Genomic DNA, 24743 nt, shown 5'->3' with positions numbered 1-24743 from the left:
ATATATTTCATCGTAGTCTCCTGAATGTTGGAATATTTTACTAGTGAAGATTGTTGTTTAGATGAGCAATTAATCCGTGCAAGTTAATCTACTGAATTTTTTTGTTGTTGTCATTTGTGTGGCTGCCCTTCATTGTTGACGGAAGCTTGACGGCCTCAGCTACAATATTCTTACTGTTAGTTTGCTATGAGGGAATGGGGCTTTTGTGTGCATCCATTCCCTCATAGCAAACTAACAGTAAGAATATTGTAGCTGAGGCCGTCAAGCTTACGTCAACAATGAAGGGCAGCCACACAATACTCAATAATCCATTTCAGTTGGATGTACATCAACAAACTAAATAAAATAACTCAGAAACTTCCAGGTTCAATTCCAGACCCCAAAATTAACTTCTCAATATTGTTTCTCAATTAATATGCAATAAAATACATATTTTATTGATGACCATTCATTTTGAACATGAAAAGAAACATCTTTTTTTCCTAATAGCGGTCTTTAACCCCATTGCACTCAAATTAGACTCTTAACCCATTTTTAACCCAAACCAATCCTCCAAAGCCTTTTATCAATTTCCACATACTAGTTAAACAGCTTCCTATAATTACAGGTCATTAACCATAAAACGGTTGTTTTGACATTTATCATTATCCTCCTTCAACAACAGCTCTACAGGTCATTTGTAAAGCTTTTCACCTCATTAAAATCCTTTTACGATCATAAAACACTCAGCACAAACCGTTTACGCGGGAAGGTTAAAGCCTGTGATGGATTTACACTCTTTCACCTGTTTTATTCCTGTTAGGCAGCACCAGAAACATGTATAACATTGTTGTGGGACAGATGTTCAGCGTTAAATTGGATGCTTGTCTTTTTTGCTTTCAGAAAATGTGTTTTTATTGGAGACGGACCACCCAAAGGGCCTCCTCATCTTTGGAGTCTTCACCTCCACAAGGTACAGCCAAAAGCAATATTGAGCTTGCTGCTAATTTGTGTATATATATGTGTGCACATGTTTTGGTGTGTGTGTGTATTTGCCAAATATAGGTCAGGCGGGGTTTCTGGGAATGTGTGATCACACCTGAGGGTGGTAAAGAGAGGGAAAGGTCACTTCTTTACAAACATGCGTCTCCTGTTTGTTCAGGAGGTCATCCAATGGACTTTCACTGGGATGAAATTAACATCTTGAGGGAGAAAAAAATATTTAAATTAGTGTGTCATGCAGTGTTGGATGTGGTGTGATGTTACTGAGTCAGTTCAGATGTTGGTTCTGTTGCTGTTTTGTGTAAATGAGTGAGTGCAAAGTCTCAGAAACATTCTACTTGGAAGTTCTTACTTCTTAGTTATGATTTATTATGCAAATATAGACAATTGACTAAAAGTGAGAAAATTGTTGACAAATTTACAAGGCAAAACTATAAGACTAGAGTCAGATGTTAATAAAAAGTTTAATTTAAATATTTATTTAATTTATAATATATTGTTTTAAAACATTTAAACAATAAATTTAGAAATATTCTTTTCCTTAAACATTATACTTATTTCATTATATATAATAGTGTGTGTAACTATATATTTAATATTTAAAAGGAGTTAAAAATACTGTATATGTGCACTACATATATATATGTATTATATCTATTGATCTCATTTTTTCTCTTTGTTTTATTATATATGTTTGTAATGTATAATATATTATGTTTTAAAAACATTTAAACAATGAATTTAGACATATTCTATTTTTTAAACATCATACTTATTTCATTACATATACCAGTGTGTGTATATTTAATATTTAAAATGAGTATATATATGTGTGTGTGTGTGTGTGTGTGTGTGTGTGTGTGTGTGCGTGTGTGTGCGTGCGTGCGTGTGTGTGTGTGTGTGTGTGTGTGTGTGTGTGCGTGTGTGCGTGTGTGCACTTCATAAATATAAGTATTATATTATTTACTGATCTCATTTTATTCTTTTATTTTATATTTTTGTTATTCATAACTTATATTACGAGTTTATAAATTCACACACACACAAAACATTAAATATCTGACTGTCAAATGCACTATAATATTTTAAGTAATATTGTGTTTGTTATATTCAACATATGATTATGTAATTTTTGTCTATGTACTTTATTCTCTCTCTAATTAAATGATTAGTTACATTATCTTAATATTATACTATTTATATTATATAAATGAACAACTAGTATTGAGTTTATTAATGTTTAAATATACTCTTATATTACAAAAACAATAATATGTGCTATGCATTCAATAATCTTTTTTTGAAGTACTGGACAAGAAATATGTAAGTTCATACAGTAATCTTAACAGTTTGACACATTGTTGAAATCTCACTATATATAAACTTTAGAGGAGACACCACTGAGATTACTTATCTCAAAAAAAAAGCTATTGAAACTATCCCTTCTTGTTTCCTTTTTTTTTTTTTTGAAGAAATCTCTTCACATTTTCAATCTCATTTGTGATCATTCTTACATTTTGGGTCATTTCAGTACATTTACTTTACTGTTGTTGAATTGGGTGAGATTTCGGTCAAGGTTTCTGAACTACACTTCATGTTTTGACCACACTGAATGAGTATGGTTTTGCTAATGAGGCCAATTCAAACAGCATCCAATTTTTTGTCCTTGCCCTGTTTGCTTATTTATCATACTTCTCTTTGTTTTGTGATCTTTGTTTTGCTGTCTGACCAAAATCAACGTTTAACCAAACCACACTTCATCCCAAAGTGTAACCACAGTGGTGTCTTGTTTCCTTTATGAGGGATTTGTCTTTCTCCGTAGACAAAATCTCTGGTTTAACCATGTTACATCATCCCTTTAATCTTTAAATGCTCAGGAAGTAAGCACAAAGACATCTTTTTACTGTCTGCACTCCCTCGGGGATATAAAAGGTCCCAGCGTGATATTAAGGGTCTACTAAAATGCCTTGAAATGTGTATCTTTGTTTGATGTGTGACGTAATTTCAACTAAAACGTGAAGACAGGGGGTGGCATATGGCAAAGCCCCTCCCCCCTTTAAAAAATATCCAACAGACTTTAGTTTATATCTCTGCTCTACCAGTCAGTTGATGAGTTAAAGGTGTCTGTATGATGCTGATGGTGTCCGTGTGTGTGCAATGTCAACATCTCAGCCTTTTTGAGTTTCCTCCCATCATTGTTGTGACTAATAAACGTGGAGGAGTTCAGATAAGCACTGCGGCACTACTGTGTATTATTTTCTTATACAGTATATGCAAGTGTTTATACAAAGTCTCTCTGTGAACACTTGCTTCATGTGAATGAGTGAATGGTTTTAGACATGTCTTGTATGGGTGGGACTTATACTAGACAGATACTAGAGAGCATTTGATTAGTCAAAATTAAAGTATGCAGGGATGTCATAAAAATGATTTATTTTGAATACTTATGCAAATGAGATTTTTGTTTTTATTTTGCAACACAATAGCTTTAAATGTAACTTAGAAGCTGTATTGGGATGGTACCTGTTTCTCAGGGGGATGTAAGGGATTATTACCAATTAAAGTGGTTAGGTGATTTTATAGGCAGAATTTTATAATACAGAATGTGTGTTTTACTCTTACAATGGTAAAAATCCCAAGCTTAATTTCCTACAATTGTCTGACAAACAACAAGGTTGTATAGTTATTTAATTGCTGTCTGGATCCACATATTTGAGTTTCCAGAGGAGAACAATCCAAAAGCAATATTGTAAATCCCTTTTGGGCACTTAAACCACAGTACAATCGCACTTTGCGGCTACTCGTCCATTAAAAATGGACACTGTGCTGGAAAGTTTGTTTCCATGTATTCTGTTTATCAGTGACTAGCTGTGAAAACCCCGCCTTTTTGTGGTGTTACAGTCAAATGTAATTGGTTGTTGTCATGGTGATCTTGTCAGCGCTCAACTGTTGCCTCGCTGCCCTGCAGGTGGTAACTCTGGAGGCAGCGTTTATGCATTAAGACACCTTGTAAAATAGATTTAATCAGGTACAACTAAGTAGAGAGATCTTTGGTGATACTTAAGGGAATAGTTGCTTACTGCATTCCAAATGGTCTGTCTCTAAAAGTGAGGGGGACGTATTACACCCTCCACACCCCCGGTTGCTACGCCCCTGCCAACTTCTAATGCCAACAAAAGTGGAAAACATAGGTCAACAAATTTACATTTACACACGCAATGATACCTGAGCAGTGCTTAGAGATGGCATGCTTATTATTTTAGCTCAACTGTAATAGAACGCACAGGATTGTGGGACATCAAAGGCAGCAAAGGACACATCTATGCTGCCTTTGAAAATTGATCAGTAGAAGATACCTCTCAAGTTAAGAAGTGAATCAATATTTGGATTTGAACATGCTTTAATGCATTCCTACTTGACAGAGCTGTGAAACATGTGAGACATCTAGTTGATCACAAGCTTAGACGTCCACTGCAAATTGATCTTCTTCTAAAAGCATGTGTGTTTAATCACTGAAGAACTTTTGAGATTTTTCTCTTTCAGATATCCCCCATGAGAAATGGGACTAAATGGGACTGAAGAATGATATTGAAACTAACACCTAACATATACATTGTTTTATTTCAGCGGGACTTTAATGCTGTTTGTTTTGTGTTGTATTGTTCAGCTCTGTGTTCAGAGGCTCTGCTGTCTGTGTGTACAACATGGCCGACATCCTGACGGTCTTCAATGGGCCATTTGCACACAGGGAAGGGCCCAACTTCCAGTGGGTTGCTTTCCAGGGCCGCATCCCATACCCACGACCGGGAACTGTGAGTCATGCACACATTACTGTCCTGCCTAGTACAGTCTCTGTTTTGACATTATTAAACAGAGCAAATATTTGTGGTATACAGTTTAGTTAAAACGGTAAATAGTTACAGAACGAGTAAAGATAATAATCATTCTACTTATATTTATATCCATAAAATGTATAGGCATGGCAGCAGGGTGGCCAGTTAGCATTTCTGTGTGGTGTTTGCATGTTCTCATTCTGTTTTTATGGGTTTCCGCTAGGTGCTCCGGTTTCCCCACAGTCCAAAGACATGTGCTATAAGTGAATTGGGTAAACAAAATTAGCCATAGTGTACGAGTGTGTGTGTGTGAGAATTAAAGTTTATGGGCCTTTCCCAGTACTGGGTTGCAGCTGGAAGGGCATCTGCAGCGTAAAACAAATGCTAGAATAGTTGTCGGTTCATTCCGTTGTGGCAACCCCTGATAAATAAGGGACTACGCTGAAGGAAAATTAATGAATGAATGTATAGGTACATATATAGAGCTAGTAATTAATATCATATCACAGTTCCATGTCACTGCTCTGCATGATTTCAGTTATTTCACAGCATACAACAGTCAAAAACAAAATAAAAAATTCACTACAGTCTGTTGAAATGTTTAAAAACTACACTGTAAAACACAAGTCAATTTTATAAAATGAAATGTAAACTCAAAATTTACTGAAAGTTAATTCTACTCATTTGAAAAGAGTTTTGAACTCAGTGTTGAAGGTAATGAGTTAATTAAATACCTCATTACTTCAACTTGAATGGAGTAAGTTCACAGTATTCAGCTTCCAGCCTCCAGCACTTGGACTGCAGCTCTGCACAAAACGTTTGGCCAGTGGAGAAATGGTCGTGCCCATCTGAGCCTAGTTCTCTCTGGGGTTTTTTCTTCACCTTCACCAATTGGTGAACTTTTTTCCTCGCTGCTGTCGCCACTAGCTTGCATGGTTCGGGATCTGTAGAGCTGCGCATCGATGGATTTGCTCTTCAGATTATTAAACCACAATGAACTGAGCTAAACTGAACTGAATTTAAACTTTGAAGACCGAACTACACTATTTCAATTTACTATGATCTATTATGTGAAGCTGCTTTGACACAATCTCCGTTGTAAAAGCGCTATACAAATAATGGTGAAATGAATTGAATTGAATTATTCATTAGGAGTAGTTTTTGAACTAAATGGTTTGCTGAAATCGGTTTCCTCAAACAGTTTGAGCTAACATAACTTTTTGGGTTTTACAGTGTATGCACACCCGAGGTGTAATGGCCACCCTATATTATGCATTACATATTATAAGCATTGAATCAAAGACTTGATTTCAATAGATTTTTTAGGTATTAGAGGTTTATTTAATAGAGAATTTGTAATAATATCCTCAAAAATCATACAAAATTTTATTATTATTTATTCAGTAACATAATACTAATTATTACACATTTTTTTCAGTTAAGATCATGCATGAACATTTTTATTAGATATAGAATCACATGCAATAACATTTTATTATAATACCAAATAACAAATATTTTTAGGTATTTACATTAAATTTGTAGATTTCCCTTCTCATTCTTAAATGCATAGTTTGTATTTTATAAATGATCGTTTAAATATAAGTTTTAGAACTGAGGTGACGCGGTGGCACAGTAGGTAGTGCTGTCACCTCACAGCAAGAAGGTCACTGGTTCGAGCCTCAGCTGGGTCAGTTGGCATTTCTGTGTGGAGTTTGCATGTTCTCCCCATGTTCGTGTGGGTTTCTTTCGGATGGGTTTCCCCCACAGTCCAAAGACATGCAGTGCAGGTTAATTGGGTACGCTAAATTGTCCGTAGTGTATGTATGTGAACGAGTGTGTTGTTTCCCAGTGATGGGTTGCAGCTGGAAGGGCATCCGCTGCGTAAAAAACATAAGCTGGATACATTGGCGGTTCATTCTGCTGTGGCGACCCCAGATTAATAAAGGGACTAAGCCGAAAAGAAAATGAATGAATGAGTTATAGAACTGCATTATTAATTAATTGTATTTTTATTAATAAAATCATATTTAGTGTTTCCCATTTAAAAGACTTAAAATAATAGTACTTTTACATTTTTACGGGGACTGTAGCAAGACAGAGACTCACTCACTTTTCATCTAAGTGACGTAACCTAATTAAAGTGATTAAGCAGTTCTCAGCTTTAGCATGATAATCTAATCTCCTCATTTTTCTCCTGCCAGTGTCCCGGTGGTGCGTTCACCCCTCACATCCAGAGCACTAAAGAGTTTCCAGATGATGTGGTGACGTTTGTGAGGAATCACCCCGTCATGTTTAACCCCATCTACCCGGTGGGAAGGAAACCCCTGGTGGTGCGAACACATGCCGACTACAAATACACCTCTATAGCTGTGGATCAGGTCCCAGCCGCAGACGGCCACTACCAGGTCCTGTTCCTGGGCACAGGTAACTGACCACACATCTCAAGACAAATAACTGACTATACAACCACTGAATGGAAAACAGCTCAAATGCTCCACAATATGCTTCTGAAACTGCCTCAGCTATGGAAGGAACACCCACTTCACTTTTCTTGACCCTGCCGTTGGACTAAAAAGCTTTTTCCTACTAAAAACAAGAAAGTCAGGAAAGATGGAAATGTTTTAACTGAAAGTAATTTGTCAGTATGAATTATGTTTCATTTAGTAAACTTTAAAATTAAACTGTACTTCATGAAATCATGGCAGCAAGCACACACTCAACTTTAACCACATATTTCCTAACCATTGAATGCAAAATACTGTACAATGCCAAAGCAATATTTTTCATTATTGTACATTTCGTTTAAGTACTTTTAAATTTTTATCATAATTTCCAGTTACCTTTTAAAGTAACTGCTCCTGACATATTATGTTGTGATGCTATGTTCAGTTTTATATCCATCAGTACATACATTTAATTAAGAATCAAGCAAAAACCTGGATTCATAACCTTGGAAAAGTTATGGAAATGATTAAAATCTTTAAAAAGTTGAATATTTATATAGCAAACTGACACTTTTGTAAACATGTTTTGCAGAACTAAGTAAGAATTTAATATCTTTTAGTTAAAAATAAGATGCGTTTCTGTTTTTGTAATTATGGAAGTTAACTTGTTTCATAATTTGATTTTTAATTTATTATTATTATTATTATTTTATTTATTATTTTATTTTATTTATTAAAAAGAAGGAAATTGTTAAACTCTGCAATATAACAGGGATCTTTGAGGAACATTAATGAAAATTTTAAAATATATACTTAAAGATCTATAACAATACATAACAGATGACCGAGATATAGAAATGTATATAATATATACACATTATATATAAATTTGAATTTAATTTGAAATGTCTGCCCCTGACTACCACTAGGGGGCATTGAGTCTACACAAGCTCCACACACATTATCATCTCATCATTACAATAAACAGTGTTTTTTTCCCATCTCTTCGCCATCACTTAAATAGAAGACATTATGATTCCTGCTGCGTCGCCGAACATGACATGATATGAACTCTTGGGATACGAATGCAGGAATAAAAGGATGCGTGTGTGTTTGTCTGAGAGAAGAATCAGACGCATGACAGCAGACTCAGGCTCAGCGGTTACTAGGGAACGGGGATTGGGACATTTGGAGAGAATTCAAAATCACAGCTGTTTGTATTTGCCGATCAAAATTCCTGATGGAAAGCCAGAAGCACTGAGCGGCTCGGCCTGCCTGCTCCTTTTGGCAGGGTTTCGTTTTTTGCAAATCTTGGCCTTTAAAATTGGGAATTTCCAGGGTCTGAGCAAAATTATTTATTGTTTTATCTTTGAATGCACATTAAAATTACAATATCTATCATGAAGTGTAAAATATAAAAGAGCTTGAGCTTTAATGGTTTGTGTATCAAACCCATCACTTTAAAAGAGAATTCACTTTAAAAAATTACATTTATTCATCATAAGTTGTTCTAAAACACTAAAGACGAAATGCTATAGGCATTTCTAATATAAAAAATACTATGGAAGTTAATGGCTTTGGCATTCTTCTAAATGTCTTCAACAGAACGAAACTCAAACAGGTTGAAAACAAGTGGAGGATGAGTAAATGTTGACAGAGTTTTCATTTTTAGCTGAGCTGTCCCTTTAAGACATCTGAAGAAATGCAGTAAATAATTTTCATCAGGCAGATGGCAGAAAGAGCCCTTAGGATTTACACTGAAGGAAGGCCACGGGTCATCCAGGGACTAGAGAGTAGGCTCTTTTCAGGAATCACCTAGCAACCATCAAGAACTAGGCTTATGACATTTTGTTGAGATAATCCATGAAGCATTTACAATATACCTTATAATAGTGATATTGACTTAAGCTCACTATAAAAAAAATGCTGGGTTTCATACAATTCTTCAGTACATCTTCCTTTCTGTTTAACAGAAGAAAGAAACTCAAACAGGTTTGGGAAAAAAGTAGAGCATGAGTAAATTATATATTATTCCATCAGTAATTTTCATTTTTGGATGAACAATCCTTATAATGAGACACACCTTTAAAAGAGATATAAGAAAAATTCTCTACATTTTGTCTTTGACTCATATGTATGTGTAACGTATCTAAATGGCCACTGAAAGGGCCATGATACCCTTCTTTCTGTTCAAGTCTACCTCAAATTTTTTTCAAAAAATGCTTCGAGATGGGCGTGGAGCGCTGCGAGCAGAGGGAGGAGTGGGCTTGACCGGTAAAGCAGGAGAAAAAGAGGGGAGCAAACAACTGTCAGTTGGCTCACAAAATGAGACACAAACCGTGTGGAGACCCAAGATTTTACAGTTTATAAAGTTAAAATGCAAAGAAATAAACAGTAATTTAATGCCCTGCTACATATGTTATTCATAATTTCATATACACATAACCACAATTTGTTATATCATCATAAAGATAATCATGTTTATATAAACACTATGAATGCAGACACTGTGGATAGCAGTGCAGCAGGTCTCTTGCTCTGTCTATTCCAACCATTAGCCCTGCCGTTTATCTGGAGATTTTAAAAATAGGTGAACACAGCAGCACAGATATACGCAAAGTATCTGAATGGTAACAAACTCAACTGATAAAAGACAAAGTCTATTCTCCAATTCTCGTTGTTGCAAAACAACAGCTTTGCTGTATCGGACCTGACAGATACACCCAGTCATTGGGTCACAGCTTGGCAGGTCTGCCTTGCTTTCGGAAAGCAGATGCTCTCATGAATAATTAAGAAGCAGGGTCTTCTCGTAGGATAAGAAAGCTCCGCTATGAATAATAATGAGAAACCAACGCATCATCACTCCACTAGCAGATTCGCAATACGTCACCGATTTTGATCCCGCCCCAAAAATTATTTTAACCCGGAAGATAAAATTAGCTAACAAAAGCTCCAAATTATCCAATTTTCCCCACAAATAAAGCTGACAGGTGCTAACATTGTTTCAACTAATGCTTAACACACACAAATCTGTTAGCATTTTTTAAAAAAGTACTCCAGGGTGTCCTGAACCTTTAAAGAAATGGTTTTATAAAGTACAAATATTATTATAAAGTACAATTAGTACTAATTGCAATAAGGTTTCATTAGTAAATGCATTTAGTTCATGCATTATCATCAACAGAAGTAAATAGATATAACTCAATATCTCGTGCATTTCTTATGCAAAATTAATACATCAAGATATTTGTTTTAAAATAAGCAGCTTATTAATACTGTAAAAAAATTATATTACAAAAAGTCATGACAGCAAATGTTACTGCAACTTATTTTACTAAGTTAATCGGGTTTCAACTAATTGTTTTTAAGTTATACACAGTTTAATTTAATATTTTAGTCAGTTTGATGGATGTAAGTTGAAGTGACTTGAAATGTTTATTTGTTTATAAAAGAAAATTAAGGCAATTTTTTGAATTGCAACATTTGTAGCTGTGATGAACAACAGCTAAATATTCTTAAAAAGTCACTCAAATAACAATAATAATTGCTCTTGAAGTGCCCACTATGAATACTGTCCAACACCTTGGCAACAAGTCTGGTTTTCAGATCTGTTCCTCAAAACTGATGCTAAAATGAACATGAATACACGTCCAAGCCAACAGGTTTGAAGGAGAAAATGTGTGATCAATGGAAAGTTCACAGTAAACCCATGCAGACTAAATGACTGAGGTTGTTTTTGTTTTCCTGACTGTACAATGTTCTCCTGATGTTCTGATATTCCTCTTCCAGATAAAGGCACGGTGCAGAAGGTCGTGGTTCTGCCGTCAAACGGCTCACTGGATGAGGATCTAATCCTGGAGGAGCTGGAAGTGTTTAAGGTCTGAGTTTTCACCAGACATCAAAGCATCTCAAGGGCAGACTGCAGGAGCAGAGCTGGCAGTGCCACAAAGCATTTATTAGAACTCTATGTTATTTTAAGGGAAGGCAGATTTTTAATGGGAAAAAAAGATGCATGAGGTGAGGAAAAGGTTACGTTGTGAGGTTTCTCATGAGCTGCTTTAAGCCGCTTGAATTCGTCAAAATAGTTTTAGCATCGTGAATCAATTTATTGACCATGAAATGCCACACACATAGCTCAGTGGGCTATTTAAGTTGGCATCTCCATACAGGCTGAAAATCTGCATATAAAAATCTGGAAACCACTTCAAATACCCAATTTATTATTTAAATTGTGGCTTTATTGTATATTAATCGACATGACTAAGGATCCTCGGTTAATGAAAAGGAAAATCACCTTTAAAAAACTAGTTCTAAATGCATATGGCCAGTAGTTAATAATTTTACAGATTTTTTAACGTACCAAAAGTAGCAAACTCTCTTTTTTGTCCCCCTTATTGTGACATTTTAATTTTTATTTTACTTATTTAACCAGGAAGGTGCCAATGAGATACAATATCTTTTCTACCAGAGAGTCATGGACCAACATTTAAAGGAAACAGGACATGGAATTATCTAGTAATTTTTAGGAAGTCTTCTTTACATGAGAAAAGATATGATATGATATGATATGATATGATATCTATCGTATCCATTATGTGGACAACAAATAGAGTGTTGATGAATCAAAAAATAAAACAAATCAGAATTTAAATTTTCTTTTGGTAAGAAAAGCTATCGTCGTGTCATAAATTTAATGAAATATAAATTAATAAAATTCTAACATAAAAATGAATATATAAGGTTAAATCTGGTTGAATCTTTGTTTTTGGTTATTTTTGATAAAACAAAACGTTCACAGTGTTCCTAAAATTCAAGTTTGTAAAAGTCCTATGAAGTTGTTGTGAAAATGAACAGGTTTCACAATGTAAATCATAGAACATGTTTTTTAATAGAGTCCCGAAAAATTAAGAATGGACAAAAAGATTGAATCGAGACACATTTAATTAAAAATAAGTGCAATTTGGGGAAAACAAAATGGATTTCAAAGAGTCCTACATTGTGCGGATGAAAAGTGCATTTTGTAAGTATTTTATAAAAATTGTGACAATGCGCATTATATGTTCAGTTTATAGTCATAAGTGCTTGACAAATTAAGCTATGGGGCTAAATGTACATTGACGTATAATGTTTCTCTACAAAAGCAACATTGCCAACTACTGGCCTAGCATGCAGTATTTCATTTATCGTGCAACTGTGAAAAGAGATCCATTTGACAGCATTGCAAACAACACTATTCAAAAATTCACACAACTAAAAAAAAATATTCAAGTTTTTGGTACATTTTTGTAATCTTATAGAAGGTTTGTTGACCTTATTCTTCACATACGAGCGGACGCAGTCATTGGAATCTTTATGGTTCGACACTTCACTTCCATTGATTTTTAGATGTAAAAAACAGCTTGTTATGCTGCTTCACCTTGAAAACTGACATTTTCTTATAATATAATTTTGCTTTGTCTATATAGTCATGAACATACTTGTTTGTAGAGCAAGCAGTTTGACCGTTTTCTGCTGTTTATTATTCCTAGTCATTTCTCCCATAGGTGACTGAATCTGAAAAAAAGAGCGCACTTCCGCATTAAACAAGTGTTGTCTTTTAGGTTGCCCTAAACTGACTTGACCTTGTCTAAAATATTTATTTCAAGAATACATTATTATATTTTACTAGGGAAGCACGATATTGGAAAAATCTGATATTGTGATCTTTAATTCTTTCTTTAATAAATATTGTGACATGAATACAGTTTCACAAGATATCACTATTTGAAGGTTTTATGGAAATCTAACAGTATTCTGTTATACAGAAATTGAATAATCACAAGGCAATAAATGCTTTTCTTACTTTGTTTTGTTTCTAGTCCAAATATCTAAAAATTCTTAAGCAAAAATATTGTTTTGTTTTCAACTTGAAAAGAAGTTTTTCCTCAATAAGCAAAGAAGCAAAATGATCTGCCAGTGGAATAAGTTAAATAATCTTGTTTTCAATTTAAAATGTAGATATATTTGGACTAGAAATAAGTCACAAATTCTAAGTAAGAAAAACTTTTTTATTTTGCATGAATTGAATATATTCTGTATAAATACAGTAACTAAATACAATTTTGGCTCCCGTTGAACTATAATTCAGACTCAACATTCACAGACACAGACTACTGCATATTGTGATATCGATGCTAAAACGATATATTGTGCAGCCTTACATTTAACATTAACACTCTGCATTACAATGGACAAAAAACATTTTAAGCTAATTTGAAGGTTGTTTAATTTGAACAGACACTGTATGAATGAACTGTCTGTATTTTTTACACTTCAATAAATATCCTGACTAAAAATCCTCTCCATATTTCTATTCACAGACACAGTCTCCCATTACCAACCTAAGAATCTCCTCTAAAAAGGTAACTACTTTACATTTACTAGCTCCTTTATCTAGTTGCATTTTGTGTCTAGGCGCCACATATAGTAAGTGGGGGTGGTGATGAATTGTGGCGGGGGAAATGGTGTTGCTTTAATTCTGGGTAATTATCTTGTCTCCAGTCCCGTGGGTTAAATGAACAGCTTTTGTGATATGTGGTGTGCTTGTGTTTTAGCAACAGCTGTATGTTAGCTCTGAGCATGGGATCTCCCAGGTGTCTTTACACCGCTGCAATGCATACGGCTCTGCCTGTGCGGACTGCTGTTTAGCACGGGACCCATACTGCGCCTGGGATGGTCTCAGCTGTTCCCGATTCTATCCCACTGGCAAGAGGTATACACACACACACATACACACCAACTCTCAGGGTGGCATAAATTGCCGTTGCAGTGGGTAGAATTAAACGATGGTTTATTTGGTCATAATGCAGCGACACACAGTATGGGCTGAAAAATTATTTTTGGGATTTGAACAAACCCCAAACCCCTACATATTATTATTACATTTGTTTTGTCACTATTTCACTTTAAAGAGCTCTGGCCAAAGATTTTCCTGAGTCAGATGATAAAATTCAGCAGCTATTTATATTACACAGTGCTCTCTCTCTACTAGTTTTGGCACCCTAGATAAATATAAGCAAAACGGCCATACTTTCATTTCAAAGACAGCACAGTTTTATCAGAAAACAAATATATTTTATTTTATATGCGTGTGACAATTATTGGCACCCCTATGAATTCATATGAGCAATTTCTTTGTAAATATATTATTTTCATAGTTATTTTACCATTTTTAGTACACCTAGGCAAAGACTGTAGAATACACAAGACGTGTCACTCGTATAGTTTTTAATGGGAAAAAATATAACAGTCAATATGGCGAATGAAGTGCTGCTGCTAGTTCAGGAGCCAATCATTGATCGCTATAGACTGATGTTTCTCCGGGGGAGATGCTTACACCAGATGTGTGTTTTTATGACAGATTTTTGTGGTCAACAAACGCACTGGAATCTCAACGAATAGTTGCTTAACAGACATAAGAAAATATGTCCAGATAAAGTTTGAAATCTGTACTTTTAAATGAACCCTTGAAAACAAAAATTATTTGGTTTTGTAAACTGTACAAAACAAACGCAAGATACAGTCCGTCTTGTCAAACGCACATCACATGAAAGCAACTACTCAAACGCCCACAAACTTGTAAACAAAGAGTCGCTTTCGTTTCTGGAGATTTTCCATCAAGACCAAGTTGGGAATTACTTCTGAAGAGTAGCGCGATCAACAGAAGTATTATTCAGAGGATGATAATGTGTAACACGGTCATAAATGAGGTTGGGGTCATGCTTTTATTCCTTTCGAGTGCACATGTGCATTAGCAACCTAAAAAAATGCCAATTTTGTTTGGTTTAAACATTTAGAAAGTTATGAGACATTTGTTGTTTAATATTATTGGTGATTCCAAATATGTTATGTAATCGTAAGCTTGGCAAACAGATTTGGAGAATTTGATGTTTCCCCATTCAGATAGAATGCCTGAGCATACTGCCCGAGAGGTGTTTCAAAGATGGCCGTTGAGTGAAATGACTTGCCTTAAAGGGACTTTGACTTAGGTGACAACAACCGGAACTTGTTCAACTATGACCTCCTGTTCAGACAGGGCTACAAATCTGAGGAAACACACAGGCCAAACAATGTTTTTGTGGAGCAAATTTCCAGCAATTAAATAATAATTAAAAAAAAGATAAAATTATTATTGCATCATATCCCACCCACTTTTGTTCCTCCTTATGACTTTCTTTTGTTTCGTATCACTACATTCGCTTCTCCGCAAAGCCCAATTTCACACGGAAATCCATAAAATCATGTAAAATGTGAATACATGCAAAAATGTGTCAAAATGCGATGCTTAGTATATATTTAAATAAAGCCAATGATAATAGTTATTAATAATTTTTATGACGATTTAGATGATTCTGGGGTTTTTTGTTCAAAGTCATAATAATAATTATTCATAACTGATTATGATTTTTTTCTAAAATCGAGCAGCCCTACTTGTTTGTGTGGTTTGCAATAGTGTTACAATGCTGTAATGGCAACACTGGTAAAATTACGCCTCTAAACTCAAATAAATCAAATTTACTGTCGATAAAATTGGGTTATTTTATTGGCTTTTCATTAAAATAAAAGTCATTGAGTTAAGTTTAAAAAGTCCAGAATTATTTCAACAAATAATAAAGTTGTAATAATAAAGAGTTTTCAGTTTCGACCTAGAATTTTTGTTCTGTGCATCCCTACTGGCAACTGTGTGGGAACATTTCAGAACCCATCCAGAAGCACCCATACAGTACAGCCTGTCAATCGAAAAGAGCAGCCCATACATATTCATGAATGTTTACACTGAGTATTATTTCAGAACCGGGCATGTTAAAAACTAATCTGATACCTTAGCCAAACAGTGTCTCTTGATGTTACTCCAGATGTGTTGGGTAGGGAAAATATTGACAGAAGGGACACCCATCACACGAGAGTAATGAAGTGGAAAAGACAGACATTTCACTCCACTGCACTTCTGACAGCTGAATTGTGTTAATTGAGATGAATGAAGCTAAAATGTGACTTTCACGACACAGAGTGTTTTTTATAAAAATAAAAGTCTTCAAACATTTAGGAAGTGATGAATATAAAAAGTGAGAGAAAGTAAGAGTTAAATGAAAGAATGTATATATATATATATATATAATCATGTATTAATCCTGTCTAAATGTTATTGCAGGAGAAGCAGAAGGCAGGATATTATGCATGGAAATCCACTGACTCAGTGCAGAGGGTTCAATCTGAAAGGTAAAAACTACCTGCATGTCAACACTCGGGCTAAGCAAATAAAAATCACAAAGTTATGTGCTGAGACGAGAAGGGAAAATTTCAGCAAGTGGTTTTGAGACTGTTTTATTTTAATTTTGCAGTTGCAACTTTGTTTTATGTAGATGTAAATGTGACTATTTTTCTTAATATTTACATTTATTATATATTTGTCGGAGTTTCCTCTTAATTTTTTGTAAATGCAACTTTGTTTTGTTAACAAATATTCAAATTGATGTCCACATTAATACTGTTTAGTTTGAAAACCTTTTTTTGCCCCCCGTTTGGCCTTCTGTCTACATTGAGTAGTTGGTTTTGTCAAGGAAAACAAGGAATTTTGCAAATGCTCTCCAAATGTTTTAAATGAAATATAAATATTAAAGTGGTATAGTTACATAGGTGTATATCTACTTTAACACAGCGTATTTCATTAGATAATTTCAGTAGATATCTCATACGTACCCTGCGTATGCGTCAATACTGTCGCCATATTAGTACAGTACTCCCAGGACAAATGTTATTAAACCGCACTTAGTCAAGACCCCCCCCCCCCATCTCTTCACTGCAAAACACGAAACATTATTGATGATAATACAGTCACTTACTGCATTCACCATAAGACAAACTAGTAGCAATTCACACTACATTGTAGGCTTATGCTAGTTTTGTTGAAGAAAATAAGTAAACAATGTAAATGAAATATGACAACAAGATGCTGTAGTGCTAGAAACTTGTATTATTGTTGGCTAAGTGAAGTAATTGCTAGTTTTCGAAGTAACTTATAAAGGTGCTTGATAACATAACAGTGCCTGTGCCTCAATGTGCATATTGTCCACCCTAAATTATTGAATATCACATACCATTTAGATCAGAAAGGTGGATGTGCACATTGAGATGCAGGCATATCAACGGTTCAGAAGAATCATTCATAATGGAGATTCATTCACAAACGAATCGCTCCCACTTTTAGAATTAGAAGTGAAAGCGAGAGAGGGGGTGTGTTTCAGGACTTAGATTAGATAAAATTTTACAGGGAGGGAGATAATACATTTCCATGCACACAAACACACGCTCTTTGTCGGCAATGTCCATGCAATCAATTATCCATCCATGTAGAAAAGTGATGTAAAATTATAATTTTCGTAATTTAAAAAAATATTAGCATACTGACCACCGGGAAAACTCCCAATCGTAGATATATGTATATTTGTTTATATATCCATATCCCCGGATAGCAAGTCCTCCACAGCTCCTTGGTGACACATTAATTTCAAAGGAGCGCTACCCTATACCAAAGTGGCAGCTCTATTGATGCATTCCTTCCAATAGACAACAACATTTTTTAATGTTTTAGGCGACATCTAATGTAAATATCTATGGTATAGTTATAGTTTTATTTAGTGCGTTTATAGTTTTGTGATGGATTTCTGTATAAGCTTGGTACCTTTCAGCTTTATGGGATCATCCTTACTGTGCATGCAAGCATCATCAGCCAGATAAAGCCCTTTATTTATAGTCCAATATTTGTTTTGGCATGTTTAGCATATACTTTTTACTTGCTTTTGCAACTTTACAATTGTGTCACCTACAGCAACATCCATTAGCCACTTTTCCACTATTGTGCTGAATGATTCTAAGAGCACTCAAGGGATTTTATTGCATAGAGAATTACGTGGTGGCCACTTCTATAAAACTGTGTACCAACTCCATCATTTGGCAAAAATCAGGCAGGTTCAACCAAGCTCAAGCACTAGTCATGATTTTAATTACATTTAATGTAAAGCCTTTTAAAATAAGATAGTTTTACTTGATATCATTTATTGAGACTGAAATACACTAATATTGTGCAGAAGAATATACTTTTTAAAATAATAATAATAATAATAATAATAATAATAATAATAATAATAATAATAATAATAATAAGGTGCTGTGGGTAACGCTGCCGCCTCACAGTCATCTGGTTAATTGGGTACGCTAAAATTGCCCGTAGTGTATGTATGTGAATGAGAGTGTATGGATGTTTCCCAGTGATGAGTTGCAGAACTCAACTGAACTCAACTTATTTGCTTGAGTTCCTAAAATGTTTATTTTTATTAATCAATGTAACGCAACACATTTGTCAGTTCCCAATTTCCTGTTTCCTTTCTAAATATAAGCTTGTAGCTAAAAAGTCACGTCTGGTTTAGAACAAATATTTAAACCGTTTCCAAGACTAGACGTGAATCAATCTAGTGACTAAGTATTTTGCTCATCAACAACAAATCTACAAATGGATACATTTTGGCGTTTTGAATGTTGCCATAGAAACTAACCATTTCAAACTGCTTTGAGTAGAATATCAAATCAATTATGTTAATTCTGGCGTGAGAGCAGCCAATGCTAATGCTAAACCACTAACACAACAAATTATTAAATTTAGAGTATGATATCTTAATGCAGTTTTTTCCAATAATACCATGACATTTTTATAAACATACAGGTGTGTACATACTATACATATACAGTATACTTGCCCACTGATGTACACACTTGCAGTGCCTAACCAATGCAAATCAAGATGCAGCCTCACACATCTCTCTCTCTCCGTCTGTCTAACATGTTTGTATCATTTTCTCCACCCTTGCGAAAGACGAATCTGTCACGGGACCAGAACACCTGCTAATTTGAATACAATTGGCACTGATACTGTCAGTGATCCAGATGACTCAGTTCAACACTTGGATGCATGCGATTTATTAAATATCAATCTTAACGAGCGGTGGAAGCTTTTTCCCAGCTGCAAAACAAAAGTAGCATATTGTCAAGACAGATGCTGAATGTATGATATCATTGGCCAGTGTACAGAGCACTTATCCAATTACACGACTTATATTTTAGTGTATACTCCGTGAACTCATCTGCAGTTGTTAGAGTGTGAGTACAGGGTTTGATTAGTATGCGCAAAGTGTGTGAGAGAGCTGGCTAATGCTTGATGTCTTGTTTTAGCCTACAGGAACGCAGTGGAAATGACTCAGTATGGAGTCAAAAACAATACTACCTTCCTGGAGTGTCAGCCGAAATCTCCCCAGGCCTCGGTTAAATGGCTCATTCAGAGAGACAACGATCGCAGGAAAGAGGTCAGACAAACCTGTCCAAATTGGCACAATTTAACACACAAACAGTGATCCTCAATATCAGTTAGGCTCACTATCAGTCTGTGAAATATTATGAAGTCTTTGCTATCATCAAAGAGCAACTTGGATATTTCAACTCCTGTATTGTGAAAATGTGGGTTACAATTTTTAAAAAGGTAATAAAATAAAAAACAATGTCATATAATGTGTGTCCAAATTGTTTTATATCATATATGCTATCGCATTTTTTTTTACTTTGAAGTAATTTAGCAAACCTGCATGCTAACGCCGATCACATGGCAGTAACTCAATGCATTTAGGCATGTAGACATGGTCAATACAATCTGCTGCAGTTCAAACCGAGCATCAGAATGGGGAAGAAAAGTAATTTAAGTGACTTTGAACGTGGCATGGTTGTTGGTGCCAAACAGGTTGGTCTGAGTATTTCGGAAACTGCTCATCTACTGGGATTTTCACGCACAACCATCTCTAGGGTTTACAGAGAATGGTCCAAAAGAGAGAAAATATCCAGTGAGTGGCAGTTCTGTAGGTGCAAATGCCTTGTTGATGCCAAAGGTCAGAGGAGAATGGCCAGACTAGTTCAAGCTCATAGAACAGCAACAGTAACTCAAACAACCACTCGTCACAACCGAGGTATGCAGAAGAGCATCTCTGAATGTTCAACCTTTAGGCAGATGGGCAACAGCAGCAGAAGACCACAGCGGGTGCCACTCCTGTCAGCTAAGAACAGGAAACTGAGGATACACTTCGCACAGGCTCACCAAAATTGGACAATAGAAGTTTGGAAAAACATTGCCTGGTAGAGGCAGAATTTGGCGTCAACAACATGAAAGCATGGATTTATCCTGCCTTGTATGAACGGTTCAGGCTGGTGGTGGTGGTGTTCTGGTGTGGGGGATATTTTCCTGGCACACTTTGGGCCCATTAGTACCAACTGAGCATCGTGTCAATGCCACAGCCTACCTGAGTATTGTTGCTGACCATTGTCCATTTTTTTATGACCACAATGTACCCATTTTCTAATGGCTACTTCCACCAGGATAACGTGCCATGTCATGAACATGGCGTGAATCCTCTCAGACTGGTTTCTTGAAAATGACAATGAGTTCACTATACTCAAATGGCCTCCGCAGTCAACAGAACTCAATCCAGTAGAGCACCTTTGGGATGTTCGCATCATGGTTGTGCAGCTGACAAATCTGCAGCAACTGCGTGATGCTACCATCTCAATATTGACCAAAATCCCTGAGGAATATTTCCAGTACCTTGTTGAATCTACGCCACGAAGGATTAAGGCAGCTCTGAAGGCAACCTGGGTCCAACCCAGAACTAGTAAGGTGTTACTGGTACTACTAATATGTTTTACGCAGCAGATGCCCTTCCAGCTACAACCCATTACTGGGAAACATCCATACAAAAAAAATTTAGCTTACCCAATTCACCTATACCGCTTGTCTTTGGACTTGTGGGGACAACCGGAGGACCCGGAGGAAACCTATGTGAACACGCGGAGAACATGCAAGCTACACACAGAAATGCCAACTGACCCAGCCGAGGCTCAAATCAGAGACCTTCTTGCTGTGAGGCGATCGTGCTACTCACTGCGCCACCGTGGTGCCCATCTATATATATATATATATATATATATATATATATACACAGTTGAAGTCAGAATTATTAGCCCCCTTTGATTTTTTTTTTCTTTTTTAAATATTTACCAAATTATGTTTAACAGAGTAAGGAAAATTTCATAGTATGTCTGATAATATTTTTTCTTCTGGAGAAAGTCTTATTTGTTTTATTTCATTTTTTAAAAACTATTTTAAGGTCAAAATTATTAGCCCCTTTAAAGCTATATTTTTTCTGATAGTCTACAGAACAAACCATCATTACAATAACTTGCCTAATTACCCTAACCTGCTTAGTTAACCTAATTAACCTAGTTAAGCTTTAAATGTCACTTTAAGCTGTATAGAAGTGTCTTGAAAAATATCTAGTCAAATATAATTTACTGTCACCATGGCAAATATAAAATAAATCAGTTATTAGATATGAGTAAAACTCATATAAAACTATTATGTTTAGAAATGTCTTGAAATCTTCTCTCCATTAAACAGAAATTGGGGAAAAAAATAAACTGGGGCTAATAATTCTGACTTCAACTGTATATAAGCCTAAACTGTATATAAATGTATATAAGCCTATAACTAAAATGTAAAATATACACACATACACACATTTTATATAACTGTGCTTATGGTGACAATTTTCTTACATTAAAAATGTATATTCTAGAAAAATAATAAAATAATTATTATATTAATCATTCAAAACATTTATATTTATAAATATGTACATGTGTGTGTGTTTTTGATATATTTTAACATAATTTATTGTAAGGGAAAAGCCTTGTTTATAGTGTTCAGAAATGTTTAAATACATATACTGCTATATATTTGCCTAAATGTTATTTTAGATGCATATCATCACTTAAATATTTGACTGTTATATACATAAGCAGATACATTTCATCGGTTCTAATTATATATATAAAATCCATCTGAATGCTGTCCTTCTCTTTTGAAGTATTTCTGTATTCACTAAGAGTCTATCTGTGTGTCTGTGTGCAGGTGAAGCTGAGTGATCGTGTAGTGTCCACCAATCACGGTCTGCTCATCCGCTCCGTTCATTCCTCAGACCAGGGTCTCTACTACTGTCTGGCCACAGAGAACGGCTTCAAGCGCACGCTGGCTAAGATCCGTCTACAGGTGCTGAGCGAGGCTCTAGTCAGCGCCCTCAGCAGTAAACAACAGTCTCCCTGGGGCTGGACGGCCAATCTACACCCCAAAGCCCTGGTGTCGGCCTTCAGCCCAGCTGAGACGCTCGCCATGCATCAATACTGCAAAGAACGCAAGCAGATGCAGAGTCTGCAGAGCATACAGAGCCCCATGAGAGGAGATCTGGGAAAACTCAAACCCCTGCTGGACCATAGGAAGAGCAGGAATCGCCGAAATCACTTACAGCAGGACTAAAAGTGGATGGAGGGATGATGGAGGAATAAAGACATGCATTAGGAAAGAAATCGAGAGGGAAATAAAGGAGAAGTTTCCTCTGATATAAACTGGCTTTTTTTGGTCTTCTTCAAGCTCAAAGCATCTCAGGCGCTTCCTGTACAGCAGTCTTATATAGATGAGGAGCAGAGACTCAAACACACATACAGTACAGGCACTCAGCTTGTATTGCTTCAGTCAAAGTATGTGGACACAAAATTTCAGAACAAACCATGAAGTAATGTAAGTCTTTGGAAAGTCCGGTGAAATGATTTGACAAGCACGGGTTTCTTTCCAGTGTTGATGCATTTCATATTTAAACAAAAAGCTGGACATTTTAAAAGACTCATCTTTATTTTTAGCCAATAACCAGATTAAATGTTTATATGATACTTTCTAATACTTGTCAAGCATTAACAAGTAATATCATTCTAGAGAGCATCAGATTGGACAAAAAGTGGACATGCCCCTAAATGCAAGAGAAAGACAATTTTAAATGTTTCTGTTAAAAGTTTATTTCATCATAATTTAGGAGTAATATGATACATTCTAATACCAATAAAAAAGAACAGTCTCAGTCTAGAGATCTAAGATCTGATTGGACAAAAATGTGAATATGCCCTCAAGTTTGTTTTTTCTGGGAGAAAAGTACAATTTTAAATGCATCTATTTAAGGTTTATTTTGTTTATTATGCTTTAGCCTCACAATTAACAGATATAGACTAAGTGTGTACTCATACTCGGCTAACCAAATCATGCCCAGGCACGTTTGACCCCCATTTACGGGTTAGTTTGACAAGTGTGAGTGCTCCAAATCGGGCCCAGGCATGGTTCAGTTGGTCTGCCCTGGCACGGTTGGATGAGGTGTGCCAGAGTGCAGTTTGGTTGGGCTTTAACAAGGTACGCTTGTAGTGTGAGTGCAAATCGCTCCTGAGCGTGAAACTGAAGCCGCAACTTCACTTTTAAGGGACTGTTTCATATGGATTTATTAATCATTCTTACTTTTCAATGAACACGAACTGTAATAGTTTATTAAAGATACAACCCCAACTTCAGCACACCTCCTAACACGTGTAGCACGATGACTTTCCTGAACATTTATGAGCATCAAAAGTGGTGGATCTCTTCAGCAAAAGATTTTACTGCGTGTCACTGCATATCAAACGACTAATAATAATACAAAACAATATAACTGAAGCAATCTCCACTGTACTGAGCAAGAGTGCTACTCATCTGTTAAACTGAACAGTTGCATCATCGATGACGCAAGCATGCTCAGACTCGGAAGGTAAAATAACAGTATGAGTGCAGGGGGAGGAGAGGGGGACAATTGCACCTGATCGTGGTTCAACCATGTCTAGTAGACTCTAAAACCCTCAACATATCAGTTTTGGTTTCTAATTCATATATAATAATTGCATAAAATCAGGATCATCAGCATATTCTGCTTTAGGCCTTTCATTTACATATAATATGTTACTATACATTCACTATGTGCACTATACTAGCAGTGTTTTGAGGCCTTTTAAACTCAGTTTTGAAAATAATTTCATGAGAATAATCACAGTATTGGTTTTGTTTTAGGTACACAAATATTGTAAACAAACACTGACTAAAAGCCACCAAAGTTCCATTCAGACTTCATAACTTATATACATAAACATGAGCATGAATTTCTAAACTCTATGAAAAAACTAAAAGCAACAAAATGTACTTTCAGTTTCTTCTAACTGAACATCTATGGAGATTTTTGTAATTACAGGCGTTGTAGACTTTTTCCTAAGCAATCCAAGCTTGACCCAAGCAAAAGACATGTTTACGGCAACAAATTTGGGTAACACTTTAGTTTAAGCACCAAAACTCACTATTAACTAGTGGTTTATAACATGCCTATTATTAAGAATCTGGCTGCTTATTAGTACTTATAAAGTACATATTCTGCATGATGTTATTCTATTTCATCATAAATACCTAAACCCAACTACAAAAACTAATATAAGATGCAAATTTTACGCTTTT

General features: G+C 35.5%; 1 protein-coding gene across 1 annotated transcript in view; it reads left to right on the top strand.

The window, feature by feature from the left end:
* Positions 1-24080, top strand: part of sema3c (sema domain, immunoglobulin domain (Ig), short basic domain, secreted, (semaphorin) 3C) — an 88985-nt gene extending 64905 nt beyond the window's left edge. The window contains exons 10-18 of the mRNA XM_056455556.1: positions 883-952; positions 4649-4793; positions 7019-7241; positions 11051-11139; positions 13621-13662; positions 13855-14012; positions 16452-16519; positions 19526-19656; positions 22305-24080. Of these exons, the coding sequence (XP_056311531.1) occupies positions 883-952; positions 4649-4793; positions 7019-7241; positions 11051-11139; positions 13621-13662; positions 13855-14012; positions 16452-16519; positions 19526-19656; positions 22305-22706 (1328 nt within the window). The 3' untranslated portion in view covers positions 22707-24080. The remainder of the gene's footprint in view (positions 1-882; positions 953-4648; positions 4794-7018; positions 7242-11050; positions 11140-13620; positions 13663-13854; positions 14013-16451; positions 16520-19525; positions 19657-22304) is intronic.
* Positions 24081-24743: the final 663 nt, after the last annotated feature.

Source organism: Danio aesculapii, chromosome 4 (assembly GCF_903798145.1).
Source record: "Danio aesculapii chromosome 4, fDanAes4.1, whole genome shotgun sequence".
Classification (NCBI taxonomy): domain Eukaryota; kingdom Metazoa; phylum Chordata; class Actinopteri; order Cypriniformes; family Danionidae; genus Danio; species Danio aesculapii.
The sequence above is the reverse complement of the archived record's forward strand: the minus strand, read 5'-3'. Positions and strand labels throughout refer to the sequence as shown.